General features: G+C 48.0%; 1 protein-coding gene and 1 long non-coding RNA gene across 13 annotated transcripts in view; one reads left to right on the top strand and one right to left on the bottom strand.

Moving 5' to 3' along the window:
* The first annotated feature begins 185 nt into the window (after positions 1-185).
* The window catches only part of LOC122223880, a 27,913-nt gene continuing 9,674 nt past the window's right edge, over positions 186-18,424 (top strand). For 2 of the 6 annotated variants that reach the window (XR_006204549.1, XR_006204546.1), the window contains exons 1-5: positions 186-356; positions 7,883-7,988; positions 9,121-9,228; positions 9,498-10,049; positions 18,293-18,410. This is a non-coding gene — a long non-coding RNA (uncharacterized LOC122223880). Of the gene's footprint in view, positions 357-3,215; positions 3,995-7,882; positions 7,989-9,120; positions 9,229-9,497; positions 10,050-18,292; positions 18,411-18,424 lie in introns of those variants that run through there. The other 4 variants (XR_006204547.1, XR_006204548.1, XR_006204550.1 and 1 more) reach the window with 4 other exon arrangements.
* The window catches only part of FRMD4A (FERM domain containing 4A), a 614,500-nt gene continuing 610,797 nt past the window's right edge, over positions 14,722-18,424 (bottom strand). For 6 of the 7 annotated variants that reach the window (XM_042944929.1, XM_042944928.1, XM_042944927.1 and 3 more), the window contains one exon: positions 14,722-15,326. In XM_042944929.1, the coding sequence (XP_042800863.1) occupies positions 15,224-15,326 (103 nt within the window). In that variant the 3' untranslated portion in view covers positions 14,722-15,223. The remainder of the gene's footprint in view (positions 15,327-18,424) is intronic. The other variant, XM_042944931.1, reaches the window with a different exon arrangement.

Here is an 18,424-nt window from a genome sequence, read left to right on the forward strand (position 1 = left end):
TTTGAAAAAGATGGTATCCCAACAGGAGTTTAAATTACATAAACCCAGTGCATCAAGGTTCAAGGTGGGGAAATGGATTGTCAAGCCAGCCAAGGATGGGGTCATTTTGATGCCCCTGGTTCTTCCCAGAATAGGCCTGCCTGCCCGTGTCGCCGTCCCCGGGCCCGCGGTGGACTGCGGCTGCCAGCTGCCCGGCAGAGGAGCGGGATTCCGGGACCCTTGTTACTGCCCGAGTCCTAGGTCACGGGTCTGACTTTCCTCAGATGAGGACTTCTGAAGCTCACGGTGTCCTACCCAGATCATGGTGATGAATGGCTATGCCCGGGCAGTCGAGAGGACTCCGTTCCCGGAGGAAGGTGGGTGAGGGGAACACACCTGACTTGGTGGAGTGGCGCCATCGGACGGCAGCCAGGTGGGGGCTCCCAAGCCACAACTTCCAAGCTGGAGATTCCAGCGCTCCACCCCCCGAGCGCGCCACCGTGGGCGAGTAACTTCATGTTCTCAGCCTCATTTTCCCTGTCTGCAGTGGTAGTTACTAAGCGTAGTATATACCTCGGAGCGCCGTTGTGTTCAAGTGAAATAAAATGCTTAGCGCGCTGCCTGGCCAATGAGACCTTCGTGAATATTGGTCGTTGCGTCCTGGTCGTTAGCGTGTAGCCAGAGTAGCTTTCGCGAGGCCTGCGTTGAGAGGCCGCGTGCGCTCACAGAAGGGTGGCGGCATAGCGGTGGTGGTGGCAGCGGCAGCCTTCGTAGCGGACACGTTCGTTAAGGTTCTGTGGCTCAGGCCTCCGTCCGGGCTCTGGGACCGCGCCCACCTTCTGCGCGTGCTCAGTTGAAAAGGTGGGAGGATGCGGTAGGAGCCAGGGTCGGCGGAGCAGTAGAAGCGTGTAGATGCACACAGATGCGCCGTCCCCTCCTCTGGCCCCTTTGGGAAGGCTTGAAAGTCACTCCTGGTCGCCAGCGTATAGCCGTGCCTATCTGATCGTGTCTGCTGGATTTTTGCACGGGGGGCTGAAGCCCACTGCCCTGACTGAATCAGGCTTACTCCCTACCCCACTCCCCACTTTGGAAACCATTTCTTATGATCAGATTAATTAGAACTTACGGGAGCTTACTCTAGAGCAGATGAGAGACAGACTCTCAAAACATAGGACGCTAGTCTAGACTTCAGTTGTATCGTGTTGGGTAGGGCCTGTTGATAAATAGTGTTGCATGAACACTCCCCAGATTACTTTTCTTTATTCACGTCAGGCCACAGCATGGTAGTCCGTTAATTTCACGTTGTCTTCCCATTTGCTGTTAATATTTCCTCATAAGGAAGAAACTATTATGTGACACCAATACCTTCTAAAATTGATCAGTATGGGTAGAAGGCTTGAAAAAAAAAATGGTGACATTCTACAGTCCCGTGAATGTTAACCATTTTGGGCTTGGGTAGAGGGAAGCAGGTTCATAGAAAAGTTTTCCATTTCCCTGAAATTAAAGGTCTTCTGGTAAGTGCAAATAATCATGTGGCTCTATAGAATAGTGACCTCCCGCATTCTCCAAATCATGAAAGTTTTAGTTCAGATACTACATATTCTGGTTTTAGCTGTTTTTAAAATGATAAAGGCATCCTTTAAAAATCAATCACAGTCCTGAAGTAACTGTTCTTTCCCTTTCCTCATTATTGCCGGCCTAGATTCCTGTCAAAGGAGTTCTGTCTCTCTGGATTCAAATTTAATAAAATGCTGGCTTTCTCTCAGAAGTATCACTGCGTTTCTTGGGAATGTTCTTGCCAACTGTAAAGACCAAGCGGTGTTTTTCAGCATTGCAACACAGAGCCTGTGGCAGGGCTCTGCTTTCGGTCTTTGGGGAAAGTTAGGAAAATAAAGTTGAGGCCAAACATGATTGAGAGAGAATGAGGATGGTCCAGATCTCCAAAGAAGAAGGGGGAGGCCCCAAGAGACCAGGGCTACGAAGGCAGCTGTCCCTGGTCACAGAGCTTAGGGATTTGCTGCAGGCTCTGAACTCAGTGGGAATTTGGAGGAATAGGAAACAGGATTGATGGCAGGGCTTCTTAGCGTTAAGTGCTTCCTTCTGGTGGCTTCTGGACCTGCTCTCACACTTCAGGTTGCCTTGGGTTTTGACCTCAGTAAATACTTTAGAAATACAACTGTCTTTTTATTTGAAAGAAAGGAATAATTTATTCTGAGAGGAAGCAGCTTAGAAAAGACCACAGCAAAGTGTTTCGGAGTCTTTGGTAGATTTGAATTCGGGGATTCCAATCACTGGCTCCTTTTCAGCCACACAGTCACCCCTTTTAATGCTTCTTAACATGGAAGGTGGAAGGTGGGAGAACTTTGGGGGGCAGTTCGAGTGAAAGGGGAGCGTTAAGTTTCAGTGCGGCTCTTTCCTTTGAATCTTGAAGATGTGCCTCCCCTGGGATACTCCCATGAAGCCCCTCGCGGACTAGAAATGCACGGTATGGAATCATACCGCGAGTCTTGAACTATAAGCACTTTCTCACGGCATATTTATGTAAGAGTTTCCAGCTGTCCAGAGCGTCAGGAGCCAGCGCCGGTCCCCGAGGGTCGCTATGGGAACACTGTTATGGCAACTGGTTTTCATCACAGACTCCGCAGCTCGATTGGCTGAATTATAACCACACGCCAGTACTTCGGTGGTTAACGGTGTCCTTAAAGTCTTTTGAAATTTAAAAATAAGTTCTGGTGGTGGGGAATATCCAGGGGGACTGCAGTGCGGCTGGCGGCAGCCATGCGGTGTGAGCTGACCCATTCAAGATTTCGGAGCCATGCTCATTAAAAAAAAAAAAAATGTTTTTTACATTTACCAAAAACAGTCTACTATAAAAGCTTTGATGACTTACTTATTTTTCCCCATTGTGAACTCCAGGGTCCTTTGTACAACTTGCTTGAACTAATAATCCATCGTGATTACTCTATTGAAGCAGGCTGCTTGGTTTTGTGGAGTCTCTCCTCCCCACTTTCAGGCACCAGCTTTGAAATAATAGCCTTCTCGGCTTTTCCTCACAGCATTCAGGCTTGGCACAAACTTTCACCGTGGAGAGCAGCTAAGAAGTTTGGAGCTCCTTTTTGAGTATTGTCAGTGACCCTGATCAGAAGCGTTCACCAAGCTTGTGCCGGCAGTGGGCGAGTGTCATTCGCACAGCCCGCCCCCCTCCGCCTCCCCTCCCCCTCCCCCCCTCCCCCGTCCCCGCCCCCGTGCCTTTCTGAACTCCCAGGTTGACAGCTCGCCTAAACCAAAGTACCTTTCTTCTCCAACTGCTCTTCCTTAAGCGCTTGGGAGAAAATGCCAACCATGAGCGTTGCAGTCTGAGCCTGCCTTAGAGTTTCTGTTGTCCTGTGAGGTAGGACAGTTAAAACTTGGAACTTTCCCGACCACCACTCAGAGTAAACCGTACAAGCACATAGGTACCTAAATGCATAAATAATTGAAACAAAAGCACTTACAGAGTCTTCTCTTGTATTTCTTTTAAAAACATGGTGGTGGTGACCCTAAACTGGTTGACAAACCCATTAATAATGCCTTGTGACTGGCAGTTTGAAAACCACCGATTAAAAGGAAGTATCAGTTAAGGAAGAAAATGAGCTGGCAGATGAATTCAGAGCAAAGGGACTCTAATTTTAAAAAGTGTTTTAACCCAGAACTGCTCATGTATAGATAATTTGGATTTAAGAGCATAGTTATCCTAGTTTAACATAATAACAATACATTATTAAACATATTTAGGAAAATTTAAAAGTTTTTAAAAATGGAGGTGTAGAGATCACACTCTGCGTTCAAGGTTAATGTGAAGCATAGAATTTAGAACCTTTTAAATGCTAAATCCTTCTGAAGCGGTAATTCTTAGATTTCAAATGAAGAGTCTGTCCACCAAGGGGAGAAAAACCACAACACTGCATATGATTGCAGTGTGGATAGATGACCACCTTATGCTGGCTGTCAGTTGTGTAAAGCAAGATTAAACAAGGTATAAAATAACTGAGAACCCAGAGGTGGGGTCGGGGTAGAGAAAGATGCGGAGTCTAGTATGCATCAAATATCTGTTGAGGGTTTGCTTAGCCCTTTATTTTTAATTTAAATTCAAGTTAGTTAACGTACAGTGTAGTATTGGTTTCTGGAATAGAACCCAGTGATTCATCACTTACCTATAAAACCCAGTGCTCATCCCGACAAGTGCCCTCCTCTTAATCCCCATCACCCATTTAGCCCATCCACCCACCTCCCCTCCAGCAACCCTCAGGTTGTTCTCTGTATTTAAGAGTCTCTTAGGGTTTGCCTCCCTCTTCTCTGTTTTTATCTTATTTTTCCTTCCCTTCCCCTGCGTTTATCTGTTTTGTTTCTTAAATTCCACATGTGAGTGAAATCATATGATGATTTGTCTTTCTCTGACTACTTTCGCTTAGTGTAATACCATCTAGTTCCATCCACATTGCAAATGGCGAGATTTCATTCTTTTTGATCACTAATATTCCAGTGTGTGTGTGTACGTATATACATGTATGTGTGTGTGTGTGTATAGAACACATTTTTTTCCATTCACCAGTCAATGGACATTTGAGCTCTTTCCATATTTTGGTTATTTTATTTATTTAAGTTTATTTTGAGAGAGACAGTGTGAGTGGGGGAGGGGAAGAGAGAGGGAGAGAGAGAGGGAGAGAATCTCCAGCAGGCTCTGCACCTCAGCATGGAGCCTGACTTGGGGCTTGAACGCAGGAAAGTAGGATCATGAACTGAGCTGAAACCAAGAGTCAGATGCTTCACTGAGCCACCCAGGTGCCCCTTGGCTATTGCTGATAGCACTGCTCTAAACATTGGGGTGCATGTGCCCCTTCAAATTAGCATTTTTGTATCCCTTGGATAAATTCCTAGTAGTGCAGTTGCTGGGTTGTAGGGTAGGTGTATTTTTAACTTCTTGAGGAACCTCCATACAGCTTTCCAGAGAGGCTGCACCAGTTTGCATTCCCACCAATAGTGCAAAAGGGTTCCCCTTTCTCCACATCCCCACCAACATCTGTTGTTTCCTCGATCGTTAATTTTAACCATTGTGACAGGTGTGAGGTGGTATCTCAGTGTGGTTTTGATTTGTATTTCCCTGATGAGGAGTGACATTGAGCATCTTTTCATGTGCCTGTTGGCCATCTGGATGTCTTCTTTGGAAAAGTGTCTGTTCATATCTTCTGTCCCTTTCTTCACTGGATTATTTGTTTTTTGGGTGTTGAGTTTGATAAGTTCTTGATAGATTTTGGATACTAACCCTTTAACTGATATGTCATTTGCAAATATCTTCTCCCAATCCGTTGGTTGCCTTTTAGTTTTATTGATTGTTTCCGTTGCTGCTCAGCCCTTTAAAGATTATTTCCCTAGGCTCAGGTAGGGCTAGATTGCATTTCTTTTAATGTAAAATTTTAAGCAAAGTATAACACAGAGAAAAAGGTACAAATCAAGAGAGTACCATATCATGGTAAGTCTTTCAATGTGAGCATCTCCCAAAGTAATTAGCACCTAAGTCAGGAAAGATTATGTTATTAACACCCCAGAAATCTCATGCCCCCATCTAGTCCTACCATGGTCCTAGCGTCTAACATCATTACAGCAAAACAAAACCTCTACTGCTACATAATATACATACCTTAAAATTTAGAGTATATGGTGGATTTAGAATGTTCAGAGATGTGGGGCCATCACTAATCTAAGTTCAGAACATTTCGTCACCCCCAGAAGAAACTCTATACCCATTAGCAGTCATTCCCCACATTGGTTAGTTTTGCCTGTTTGTTAATTTGCTCATCTATAAATGGACTCAGTATATTTGACTTACTTTATGTTTGATTTCTCTATCTCTCTTTTTTTTTTTTAATATTTGAGAGATGCAGCATGTGTGTGAGCTGAGGAGGGGAAGAGAGAGAGGGTGAGAGAGGATCCCAAGCAGTCTCTGTGATGTCAGTGTTCAATCTGATGTGGGGCTCGATCCCACAGACCGTGAGATCAGGACCTGAGCTGAAATCTTTTTTTTTTTTTTTTTTTTTTTTTTTTCAACGTTTTTTTAATTTATTTTTGGGACAGAGAGAGACAGAGCATGAACGGGGGAGGGGCAGAGAGAGAGGGAGACACAGAATCGGAAACAGGATGCAGGCTCCGAGCCATCAGCCCAGAGCCTGACGCGGGGCTCGAACTCACGGACCGCGAGATCGTGACCTGGCTGAAGTCGGCCGCTTAACCGACTGCGCCACCCAGGCGCCCCGTGAGCTGAAATCTTTTGATGCTTGGGGCGCCGGGGTGGCTCAGTGGGTTAAGTGTCCGACTTTCACTTTGGTCATGATTTTGTGGTTCGTGGGTTCGAGCCCTGTGTCGGGTTCAGTGCTGACAGCTCAGAGCCTGGAGCCTGCTTTGGATTCTGTGTCTCCCTCTCTCGTGTGCGCACTCTCTCTCTCTCTCAAAAATAAATTGAAAAAAAGAGTTGGATGCTTAACCAACTGAGCCACCCAGGTGCCCCTGTTTCTTACAGTTTCTAATCCTCATTCTCATTGTGTATGGTTCTGGTTTGTTCATTCTCATTGCTACATCCCATGATTTATCTATTTTACTGTTGTTAGACATTTGAGTTGGTTCTAATTGTTGTATGAATGTTGGGTATGCATCTTTTGGTGAATATGGGTATACACCACGGTGTGAAATGTCTGGGACATATGTACATACTCAGTTGTACAGGATACTGTCAAGGAATTTTCCAAAGGACTTGTACCCTTGACACTCCCACGAGCAGGATTTGAAAGTTCCAGGTCCTCCACATCCTGGCTACACATGATATATCCTGTCATGCTTGTTTTAGCCCTTCTGGTGGATTAAAATGGTATTGTATTGTGGCTTTAATTTGCATTTCCCTGATGACAGATAAAGCTGAGCATCATTTTTACGTGCTTACTGGCCATTTGGATATTCTCTTTTGTGAAGTTTTCTTTCCAGATTTTACTTTTGTCCATTTCTTCTATTGAATTGCCTGCCTTTTTCTTACTGATTTCCATTTCTTTTTTCTGGCTATGAGTCCTTTGTTAGATATATGTATTACAAATACTTCTCCCACTCTGTGGCTTGCCTCTGTGCTAGGTTACTTTTTATGCGAAGGGGAAATAATTTTATAACTAGCTCAGATGTTGACATAATCTTTGTTGGCTGTCTTTGCCAGATTTTATATAAATCATATGTGTCAGTCATCTTGTAATTTTTTCTCTTGATGGATGATGTCATCATATTGGTGTGCCTGAAGAGTATAGGATTTGAGAGAGAGGAAATCTAGTGAGTTTTTGTATTTTTGTTAAACTTTAGTTTTATTAGATTATTATTTAAGACTTGGCTATTGTTCTTTTCCTTTGCTGTGCAAGTTAAGATGCGTCTATGTGTGGTGTAGACACTGCAGGTTGCTTAGCCTGCTCTCATTCTCCTCTCTCTGCTAATAGAAGCTTCATTTGTTGAGAGCTGCAGTGTGCATAATTAAAGCTACTTGCTGATTTATGACTCTTTGAAATTAGGGTTGGTTATGTGACATGTTCTGCCAGTAGCCCATGTAGGAGAGGTCTGTTGGGTGGGAATTCCAGGAAAGCTGTTGCTTTTCTAAGAGAAAGAAACAGACTTAGCCGGCAGACATCTTCTGCCCATCCTGTATTCCTTTCTGGAAAGTGCTCCTGAGTCTCAGAGGCTTTTCACTGTCCTGCAATCATGACGATGAGAGATAGGTGCTAAAAATGGCAGAGTTGGTCGTGGGTGGTGTCGTGGGGTCAATGTATAAGCCTTGGGCTGCTTTCTTAGGTTGTCCAGAGAAAGACCGATAGGAGATGGAGATCTATTTATATTTACACAGGCTGAAAAGTTCCATGATTGGCTGTCTGCAGCTAGAGACCTGGGAGAGCTGACGGTAGAAATTCCAGTCTGAGTCCAGATGCTTGAGACCCTGGAAAGCCAATGGTGTAAGTTCTAGTCTGACGAAAGGAGAAGACCAATACCCTAGTTCAACAAGTGGGGCTGAGAGAGGGAGCATGTGTGAGCGTGCTCCCCATGCCTTCAACTGATTGGACAAGGCCCACCCACACTGCGAGGAGCCATCTTCTTTACTCAGTCCAGTGATTCAGACATTAATCTCCTCCAGAATAATGTGTTTTTTTTTCCCCCCAAGTTTATTTATTTTGAGAGACAGCGCGCGTGCTAGAGGGGCAGAGAGAGAGGGAGACAGAATCCCAAGTCTAGTGTGGAGCCTGAGGAGGGGCTCAAAGTCACGAAACCATGAGATAATGACCTGAGCTGAAACCAAGAGTCAGACACTTAACTGACTGAGCCACCCAGGTGCCCGCATCCAGAATAATGTTGAACCAGACATCTGGGCACCCTGTGTACTGGCCACGTTGACACAGTTATGCATCACAGCGGTCTTCCTTGTGGCCTCTTGTTTTATGAGAGGAGTATGGGGTAATTTCCCGGTTTAGGGTGTTCCCACATATGTTGCTGAATTCAGCCCCTAAGAAATACAGACATTACTCAGATTTCTTGGCTTACAAAATCAAGACTTGTGGCAGGTATGTGACGGTGCTCTAGGGGTGTGCCTGCCTGAGCTGCGGTAAGGTGAGGCTTTGCCACATCCTGGTAAGACAGAAATGCACCCGTGTTCCTGTGCGTGAGTCTGTGGATATGGGCCCGGGTCATCTCAGCTGCAGAAAAGTCCTTAATCCAACTGATGTTAAAGGCAGTTCAGAGACCACCGGGTGCTGGAGACCCAGAGGAGTGCTTCTGGCCCAGAGGGACAATTCTGTCACCTGGCTTATTAGACGGAAGCATCTAGCTCTTGTCTCTCTCTGGTGTTTATCCCCAGGTCTTTGTTAGAGTAACAAACGGCTTTGAGAGGGAAAAGTCCTAAATACTTGTTACTGATGTGAAAGATACTTGAGAAGGTACAGGCTTGTGACTTCGTTATTTGGGGCAAAATCAGCTTTGATTCCCATTATGAGTCTGGGACTCACATTATGCCCACGTGGGCCTAAAAGGTACTTGTGGCTTTTTGTCCTTTATCCAGTTTTTTAATAATTTTTTTTAATGTTTATTTTTGAGAGAGAGAGACAGAGCATGAGCAGGGCCACCTAATTGCTGAAGGAGGAATGGTTCCGTTTGGCAGTTTTCCACACTTGGAGAACCAGCACTCGGAGATCACTCGGAGAGGTAGGCTTGTGCCGCCTCTTCTGGGGCCTGAATCCCGGTTCTGCGGGTCCCGCCAGGTGCCTGGGGCGCCCACTGGGTCCTCTCCTTGAAGGGTTGACTCCCTGCTCCACAGAGCACCTCCTTCATGCTTCTAGGTCTTAACCTTCCCCCACCTTTGTTTCCCTGCCCTGAGTGGTAGCTACCACTGACCGAGCCTGCTTTCTTATTAGCACCTTCTGGTGTGTTCTAGAATGTACTTTTTATTTTCTCCCTCCCTCCACTCACCATAGAATAGAAATCTCTGCGGGCCAGGGATTCCACACCTCTGGTTTGCTGCAGACGTGAGGTGAGAAGGAATGAGCGGATGGTCCTCCAGGGGTGATTGCAAGACTTTTGGATGATCCCAAGATTTTTGCCTGAGCCCTGGACGGTTGGAGTTGCCCGTGGCTGAGCCGAGGAAGGAGACGGTGAAGCAGGTTTGGAGGGGGAAGATCAGAGCGTGAGCTCTGGCCATGCTAGCATGTGAGATCATCTCCAGGTGGAGACGTTGACAGGAAGATGTCCAAGCTCGGGGACACGGCGATAAACACAGGTGTCGTCAGCCCCTACACGACGCTTAAAACCGTGAGAGCAGAGGCCAGCTACCGGAAGAGTGGGGGACGGTGAAGGGGAGAGAACAGAGCCGCGACGGGCCGATGCCGGGGCGCCAGGGAGATGAAAACTACCGAGGAGGTTGGAAACAGGAGCCCCGACTGACTGTCGTGAGCAGGAAAACCCGGGAGGACGCCGTGTGCTGGCATTCCAGAGAAGGATGCGAGGGGACCCACTGTGTCGTGTAGCCGGTAAGTCATGTAAGATGAGAACAGAGAATTAACCGTTGTATTTGGCACTGTGGGAGCCGTCCTTGACCTCGACAGGAATTAACCGCTGCATTTGGGACTGTAGGGAGTCGTCCTTGACCTCGACAGGAGTGGTTTTGGTTGAGTGGGGGAAACAGCAGGTTGATGGCAGCGGGTTTCATAGAAAACGGATGAATGAATGAAAGTCCAAAGGAACTCACTTGGTTGTAGGGATAATAGTTGATGGAGAAAAAAATGGGTTTCTGATTAAAAAAAAAAAAAAAAATCTTGGTGCAACTGTAAATGTATGAGTTCTGTCAACTCACTGGTTAGTCTCCTGCCTTGCAAGCCAGGCCTTTCAGGTCCTATCTGAAGAGGCAGTGGCTGGGCTGGGGGAGGCTTCGCGCAAGGCCGAGAGGGGGAGCAGGGTTTCCCCCCTTCTCTGCCGCGTCTTCCACCGGCCGGCCCCTCGGACCAGGCCGGCAGGGAGATCCCGTTAGACACACCTCGATTTCTCCTCCTCTGGACTCCTTTTCAACTCTTCCTTCCGTCTGCTTACTGCTGGGCTACCTCGTTTCCCCTCGCGCAGTGCTTGTGTGCCTGTGTCTCATCTGTGTGCGTGTGAGCTGGAGAAGAGCTGGATTCCTCCCCGACGTGCAGTGAAGGGCCTCTGCTCGCCTTCACCGGTGGTTCTCCGACGCTCGCTTTAGAGAGAATCTTAGGCGTGAGCTTTTTTGAACTAGTATTTTGGGAGGAAGCGGCCGCAGCCCTGGCTATTTTTAATGCTTTCTACTGGGATTTGTGGATGTTTGTGTTCTAGTAACCAACATAATAGCTGTTTGGAATTGCTTTGTTAGCACTGTGAAAGGGGAGTGTGCGCGTGTGCGGCGTAAAAGGTGGGGAGAAGCAGGAAAAGAAATGTTCAAGTCCTGTCTTCCTGCGTGCCAGTTGCTTTCGTGGGATGGTCAGAGCTGAATGACGAGATGCTGAATTTATTTCCCGAGCCGTGACCTGTGTACATGTAAAAGACTTACAGAATACCTCCGTTTGTTTGTTTGACGTTAGTGATGATTATCTTGAGATATACAGGCCCTGGTTGCTTTCCCAAGGAAAGGCTTAGGAAGTGTAAAATGTCCTCATGGGCTCGCCTCTGACGTGCTTCACTCGCCTCCTCTGGGGATTGTTTTCATTTCTGGCAGGCGTTAGCTCGCTCTGGTGGCAAATGCTTCAGCAAGAGCTTTCCGTCCAGGGGGTGTTCTTGGCCTCCGGGCTTAGCGTCTCCTGCTGGTGAAGAGACGCACATCGGGTCAGGGGACCAGGGATGCAAGGGCAGTGCGGTCTCTACGAAAGTCGGCCAGTTGCCATTTTGTCCTTCAGCAGGGGGCTGGCTCTTTGCGCCTGCGGGCCCAACTGGCTGCTGCATCGGTGACGTGATGTAGATGGTGGTGACAGAGCGAGAGCTGTGGTGTGAGTGCAGGGCCAACAGCAGTGCTGGTGAAGAGCCTGAGCATCCTGCCTGCCTCCCCGATGGGTCCTGTGCCTCCTCCACAGACCCAGGGACCACAGAGAGACTAAGGATGGCCCAAAGCCCGGATTGCCTCAGCGTTGGTTCCGCCATTCTGTGGGGACAGGACCCAGGCCCGGCACATGCTGCGTATGGGTAACTACTTGTAAGGAACAGTGAGACACATGCTAACGTAGCAAGCATCCTGCCAGAGACTGACCTCTAACGTCTAATCCTTTTTGGTGGTAGGAGCACATCACTGAGAATATGTCGTCTTTGTATAATTAACAAGGCAATTAGAGAAAGGGAGACTTAGCCTCTACGACACAAACTGAGCTCTTCTGTATCTAGCAAGACCGTGAGGGTATCTATCAGCTTTAGATTGACTTAAAAGAAAAAAAAAATCCGAGGAGGACAAAGGCACCTGAATTACAGATTCCCGGAGCCTGTTGAAGCACGGACCGGTTAGAAACAAAATCTCCGAGAGGCAGCCAAGATCTTTTCATTTTGAAAATGCTTTAATAAGTGTTGACAACACTGTTCTGCAAAATGTAAAGGTACTATACAAATTCTTAATACAAAAAGAATAAATTAAAAGCAGATTTCTTTTTAATTCTGCAACTTTGTCTACAACATACATCCTTTTCATTGATTACAGTTGAACAGAATCCAGTAAAATCATTTTACATGCTCTACAGTCAGTTTCAGGAGCAACCTAATCCTTTCTCCCCATTATTAAACTAGAGTCCATTTTACACAACGTGTAATAAACTATTGACATTAATGTATATGTAAAACTTTACACCTAGTTAACTAAGCAGTAACTGGTCATCTGATAGCACCTGGAGGGGGGTTTGCTATATTTAGAACTAACACTGAATGAAAACAAATCGGGATTTTAACAGTTTCAACACTCACCTGCATATAATAAAACAAAACAAAAAAAATCCACCTGTCTCACAACAAAGTCTGATGTAGGTGTTCCCAACAGTCTTCAGGCTAAACAGGCAATTTCTTACACGTGTCCCAAGAATCCAGTAGGGGCTTGTATCAGACCAGGGGCTTTATACTCCATCTTACTTTGTTTTAAAGAAATCGGGATCTGGGAAGAGCTTGCAAGTGCTTGGACAAAATAGCTATTGTTTCCCACCACACTGGTCATGAATCATGTCGGTCTCAAAGGACTAACAGTATGTACATTTTGTAGTAACTGAACGCAGCTCAACAGTAAAACCTGTTTGACTTAATCTCCGTCTTTACTACCAGACTATAATGGTGTTTGTTTGACCTGGATTTCCCTCCCACCCCATTCCTCGCTGCCTCCTGAATCCAAAACCCAAGCGTTGAGGAAGAATTTTCGTCTCTCATTCCTCGTAAACCCAACTGGGCTCAAAGCGTGATCCGATGGACGTCAGACCAGATTTGAAACTACGGTACGTGGTCACCCCGCAGCCACGTAACCCTGTCACCTCCTCGGTTTCTCTCTTGACTTGCCCTGCTGCACACGGTTCAGTTTGATTATCTGTGTGTCACTGGAGAGAAAGAAAGATGGCCCGGTGCAGAATATTCTGAATGGGGAAGGAAGAAAACCTGCGGGCTGTAGCTCTGATTGATCATCAAAATAAGGGCAACGAAAACCCCATCCCCTCCCTCCCCACGATCACTTCATGGCATTGGAACCAATTTTGTTTCTCCTGCAGGGTTTCCCCAGAGGTTTTGTGAGGATGTCCCTTTCTCCAGCTGTTATCACCACAGAGCTGGTGTGCACGGAGAGGGGACACCGGGCCCTCAGTTGCCCAGAGCGGTCCCAGCCTCAGTGGGACCCCACAGTGCTTTCCAAGCTACAGCAGAAGGAGAGCACTGCCACTGAATTCATTGTAGTGTCCATCCTACCCTCCTGGTCTGGTAGAGCCTCGTTACTCTCGGATTACACATACATAAAAAAAAACCAAAGATTTTTCTTTTTACGCTAAAGCTAACTGTGGTTCTGTTTGCCCACAAAATTACCCCACCCCGGCTCCTGTCCCTGGCTGTCAAAATGCCTTTGCAATAGGAAGTCATTACAAGTGAGAAAAAGCGTCCCCTCCCCCGCCCCCCCCCCCCACCTGTGCCAGTAAGCACAGCGTACCCCCTCTGTGGAGACCGTGTTTGTGCCATTTGGAATAACCCAACGAAGAGTGTGCGCTCATTATTATAAAAGTATTTTTGAGGCCTTTGAAGATAGATGGCTTTCCGGTTGTGTATTAAGCAGAGCTCAAAACACATGTAAACGTGCAGCTCCCACACACCTTTTTTCTCTCTTCTTTCTTCCTCTCTTGGTGTCTGCAGACGAATGTGGGTACATCAAGGTAGCTGACGAGGCTGTAGGCGTACGGGCCCTCTGGGAGCAGGGACTTTCTCCCCCTTCTCCCCCCACCCCTGCTCCGCCTGAGCTGAGAGACACGGGATAAAAATCTAAGGGCATAGTTGGGTTCTTTGAATAAGTGACACGTTGGTAGCCGGGTGCCGAGAGAAGTCGAAGTCGGATCTGAGCTCTTTGTCACACAAGTGCTAACAAATAGAAAATGAGCCACAAGGGTTAGAACACTCGAATGGATGGCCATGTGCTTTTCCCTTGGTTTCCCGTAAAAAAGAAAAACGAAACACCTTGTGCAAAACAGGACACGCTTTTACTGGTGGTTTTAATGAGAGAGAAGCGCTTGGCGATCACCACTTTCCCTTTCCTACAGATCCCAAAAGAAAAGCAGCTTTGTGTGGTGGGCTCGGACGGGACGCCCCGCCCCCGCCCCCCGCCCCCGCACAGACCAGGCGGACCTGCTCCTCCCCGTCCACACTCCCAGGGATCTGGGGCAGCAGCTGGGTTAGCTCTCCGGGTTCTGGCCTGAGACAGTGGGTGGGACGTGGGAGAGAGGGATAGAGAGGGGGAAACCATTGACGTGTGGTGGGCTTGCACTTGTGATGAGTAGGAGCCGTTGAGAATTTAAAAGGTTTCACTGCAGAAAGAATGTCTTCCCCTTGGCCCCTCTTTTTTGTTTTTTTATTTTTAATTTTTTTTTTTTTTTTTTTTTTTTTTTTTAAATCTTTGGCAGCATAGAACTGATTGTGATCCTCGGATGCATCTCTGACATGTTAAGCTTCCTTTTTCATTCTCCCCCTCCCCCGACAGCCACTCCCCCCTCCCCCCCTCCCACCCCGGGACTATTTCAAGGGTCAACGGAGTCCCATATTCCCCCGCGCGAGCGAGCGAGGCATCCTTTTCACCGAGTGCAGGCCGACCGTAGCTTCATCGTCTTTCTGGATCACCCTGTACTCGAGTCCCCTTTCCTGTTCTCTTCCAATGCCACCTGTCCACAGGAGTCTGATGTCTGCTACCTTCCCTGATGGCTCCCGGCCTGGGGGCTGTCACGGCAGGGGGAAGCCACCAAGGTGCCGTTGAGGATTGGCGCCTGGCTCTCCGTGGGCAAGAGAGCCAGAGGACACACAGTGGGACCGGAACCTTCCAGAATGTCTCCTCAGTCAGGTTTTTGAGGGTGAAGGGAATGCGGAGACGGGAGAAAAAAAGTGCTGAGGGCCGAAGCTGGTGCAGGGTGACAGTGCGTCTGGGTAAGGCAAATGAGAGGCAGTGAGGTGATCTCTGAATGGCGTTGAGGCGGTCAGATTGAGGCCGGCTGGCTCACACGAGGGTCCCGGGCTTGGCTTTTTCCTGCCCGTACCACTGGACGTCGGCTAGTTCTGGATAGAGGGAGGAATCCAGGAAACAGCTATCAGCGTAGCTCCTGCAGGGAAGGCAAGGAGAGGGGGTGGTTAGGGGAGAGCGAGGTTTAGGGGTTCAGGAGTTCGTGCTCAGTTCGGCGGGGGCTGATCCTGATGGGTAGTCCTCCCTGTGCACGAGGAACTGGGCCTAATTCGGTGCCGAGTATGGACGAGGTGCTCACAAATGGGGGAAAAAATGCACACCGAGGAGACCGAAGCCTTGAACGCCCATGATGGAGCAAAATGGAAGCAGTGGTTCTGAAACTGGGCTGCGTGCCAGAATCACCTGGGAACTCTCAAGGGTACTCCTGTTCGGGTCCTGCCCTCAAGATGCCGGTTTAGCGGGTCTAGGGGCGAGCCTGCACCGTGGGAGCTTCCAAAGCTCCCCAGAGCTGGATTCCACGGGATTCTTCCTCCCGCAGCACAGCTGCTTCGGTTCTGCTCCAGGTGGCCTCAGGCGTGACCATGGGTTTTTATTCTATCGGAGAAGCACGTTCAAAATGTCAGGCTTCCCGATCGTGAAACACGTGGTATTTTGAAAGTGGTTTAAACAGTCTTTGAATCAGTGCTCTTTACTTTTTATTTTCAGAGAGAGACCGTGCAAGCAGGGGAAGGGCAGAGACAGAGAATCCCAAACAGGCTCCGTCCTGCCAGCGCAGGGCCTGACGCTGGGCTCGATCCTGTCCTACCAACGGGGAGATCATGACCTGAGCTGGAACCAAGCACTGGACGCCTGACCGACTGAGCCACCCAGGTGTTCCCCGTCGGTGCTGTTTAAGTAACATGCATTGTTTTCTGATTATCAAAATGCTTGGAAAACATACAGGCAACTAAACTGAAAACAAAACACTTCCTAAAAAGTTGTCATGTACGTTGAGAAGTAATTTTTACATATAGTTACACAGATGTACTAAAGCCAATAATCACTTCTGGGAAAAATAGCCCCTCTCTCATCCCAAATTGGCTCCTTCGGGGCAAGATAAAGGTCAAACTTCATGTCCATGAACATGGCCAACGGGTAGCATTGCTAGGCAGGTGCCCAGAGGCTGGCTCAGCGACTGGGAACAGCCCTTGCAGCCTGAGAAGGTGAAGGCCTCTACTCAACCCCCACCCACCCACCCAGTGCTGGCTGGCACGGCTCAACTCTGTACTCTGTTCAGAAATGACACAAAGCGGCCTGGTGTCGCCTGTGTGCTCTTTCCTTTTTCTTAGTGTAACTCGTAGTACCTTCTGAGATGTTTGTACGGACTCCTACAGGGATGGAACTGTGGGCCTTGACCCTCCAGCTGCTGAAGCCACGTTCCTGTGAATGACGTTGGTCTGTGATGCCCAGTTAGTAGCTCTGTGTTTTTACTGCTGGATTTTCGAGGCTGACACCCCATCTTGGGGTAGAAATCTCTCTTTGGAAACACCATGAGGATTCTGCATATGTGGCGGAAGCTGATTTCCTCCCCTGCTGCTGGTGCTGCTTTATGGGTGGGGATGTGTGAAGAGACCCTAATCCAACATGGTACAGGGAACAGTGAGTTTAAAGAGCAGCCCCATGAGCGAGCCAGTTTGTAAGAAACAACAGTTGAACCCATTTTTCTGTTCAATTCGCTGACCTCTCTAGGAACAAAGAGCTGAAGGCATTGTGGATTTTGTAAATGTTTGTCATCGGGCTTTTGAAACACTGAAAGGGGCACCTGGGTGGCTCAGTGGGTTAAGCATTCGACACTTGATTTTGGCTCAGGTCGTGATCTCATGGTTTGAGAGATAGGGTCTTGAGGAGGGCTGTGGGGAGCCTGCTTGGGATTCTCTCCTTCCCTCTCTCTGCCTCTCCTCTGCTCTCTCTCTCAAAAGAAACCAACTTAAAAAAAACAAACATACCATGAAAGTTGGAAAACTCAAAGCATCTGTGGCTCACTCTGGCCTTTAATGGGAGTCCTGGGCCTGGAAAGCCTGAAATACAGTGGGGTTAATGCTGCTTTCAGAAGCAAAAGTGCCATCCAGGCCCATAAGATGCTGGCCACGGAGATCTGTTCCGATATTTAAGTGGTAAAGGGCTAACTCGATCGCACCCATCCTGCAAACTCCCTCCCCAAGCTGACAACACTGACTCTTGCCATGGTGCCTGAGGGACTGAGAAAGTGTTTCCGGGAAAAGGTGGCATACAGTGGCCCACAGGGGGCATATAGTGTTTTTTGGGGGACGGTCCCTCCCTAACATTCGTCCTGGTGGTGCCCTCCACTCTCCCCAGGGTGGGCAAGTGGGCCAAGTCGAATCTACCCACCAATGTCATGGTTCAAAGCAGGGCAGAGGCCCAAGCCAGGCCACGTGGCCCTCACACCCGGAGGATGGGTTTCCTCCTGAGAAGGCAGTTCTTGGTGGGAGCAGGAAGCAGAAGGGGAGCTAGAGAACCAGAAAGCTCCAGCTCCCTGTTGCCCAGAAGCACGAGACCAGCATGAGCCTGTAAAACGCATCCGTTTCTAAAAGAACAGCTGGATCCAAGCTGTGTTTCTGGAAGTTGGAATAAATTCAGGTTACCTGCTCAGCCAGCCAGAGAGAAGACATTTGCCTTAATCCTAAGGAGCCTCCCCCCTAGCTTTTTGCTCCTGGCAAGAATGACCTCCCTGAAGTTTGCACGTCAAAGAACTGGGCTTCGGGATAGTTCCAGGAGGAGACAAGACAGAGCATTTCCATCTCAAAGACACAGGGGAAGAAGGCAAGTTTCTCCAAGAAGGATTTTGTTTCTTAAATCCTGATCTTTTGAAATATCTGCAAAGCTTTTGGAGATGAATAGGGGGGTTTGGGGATTGGTAAGAAACGATGGGGTGGGCTGTGAACTGTTTCCAGAGCTGTGTTACTGTTCCTGTAGAGCCTGGGTTTGTAAGACGGGGGACGCTTGTCTTTAGTTCCTCAAGGAGTGTGGTTGCAACTTGACTGAATAAAGTCAATGAACTTTAAAATTTAAAATGTAAAATTTACTCAGTTGAATTTTGTTTGACAGTTTGGTGGCGGCCGTGGGATCCAAAGAGGACTTCAGCCAGCTTCGGGGACAAGAAACAGAGACCGTGGTACCTGCAAACCCCTTGAGTTCTCTTTGTCACCATCTCTGAGGGCCCTGGGTAAGTACCTCTCG

The sequence above is a fragment of the Panthera leo genome, chromosome B4 (assembly GCF_018350215.1).
Source record: "Panthera leo isolate Ple1 chromosome B4, P.leo_Ple1_pat1.1, whole genome shotgun sequence".
Lineage (NCBI taxonomy): Eukaryota > Metazoa > Chordata > Mammalia > Carnivora > Felidae > Panthera > Panthera leo.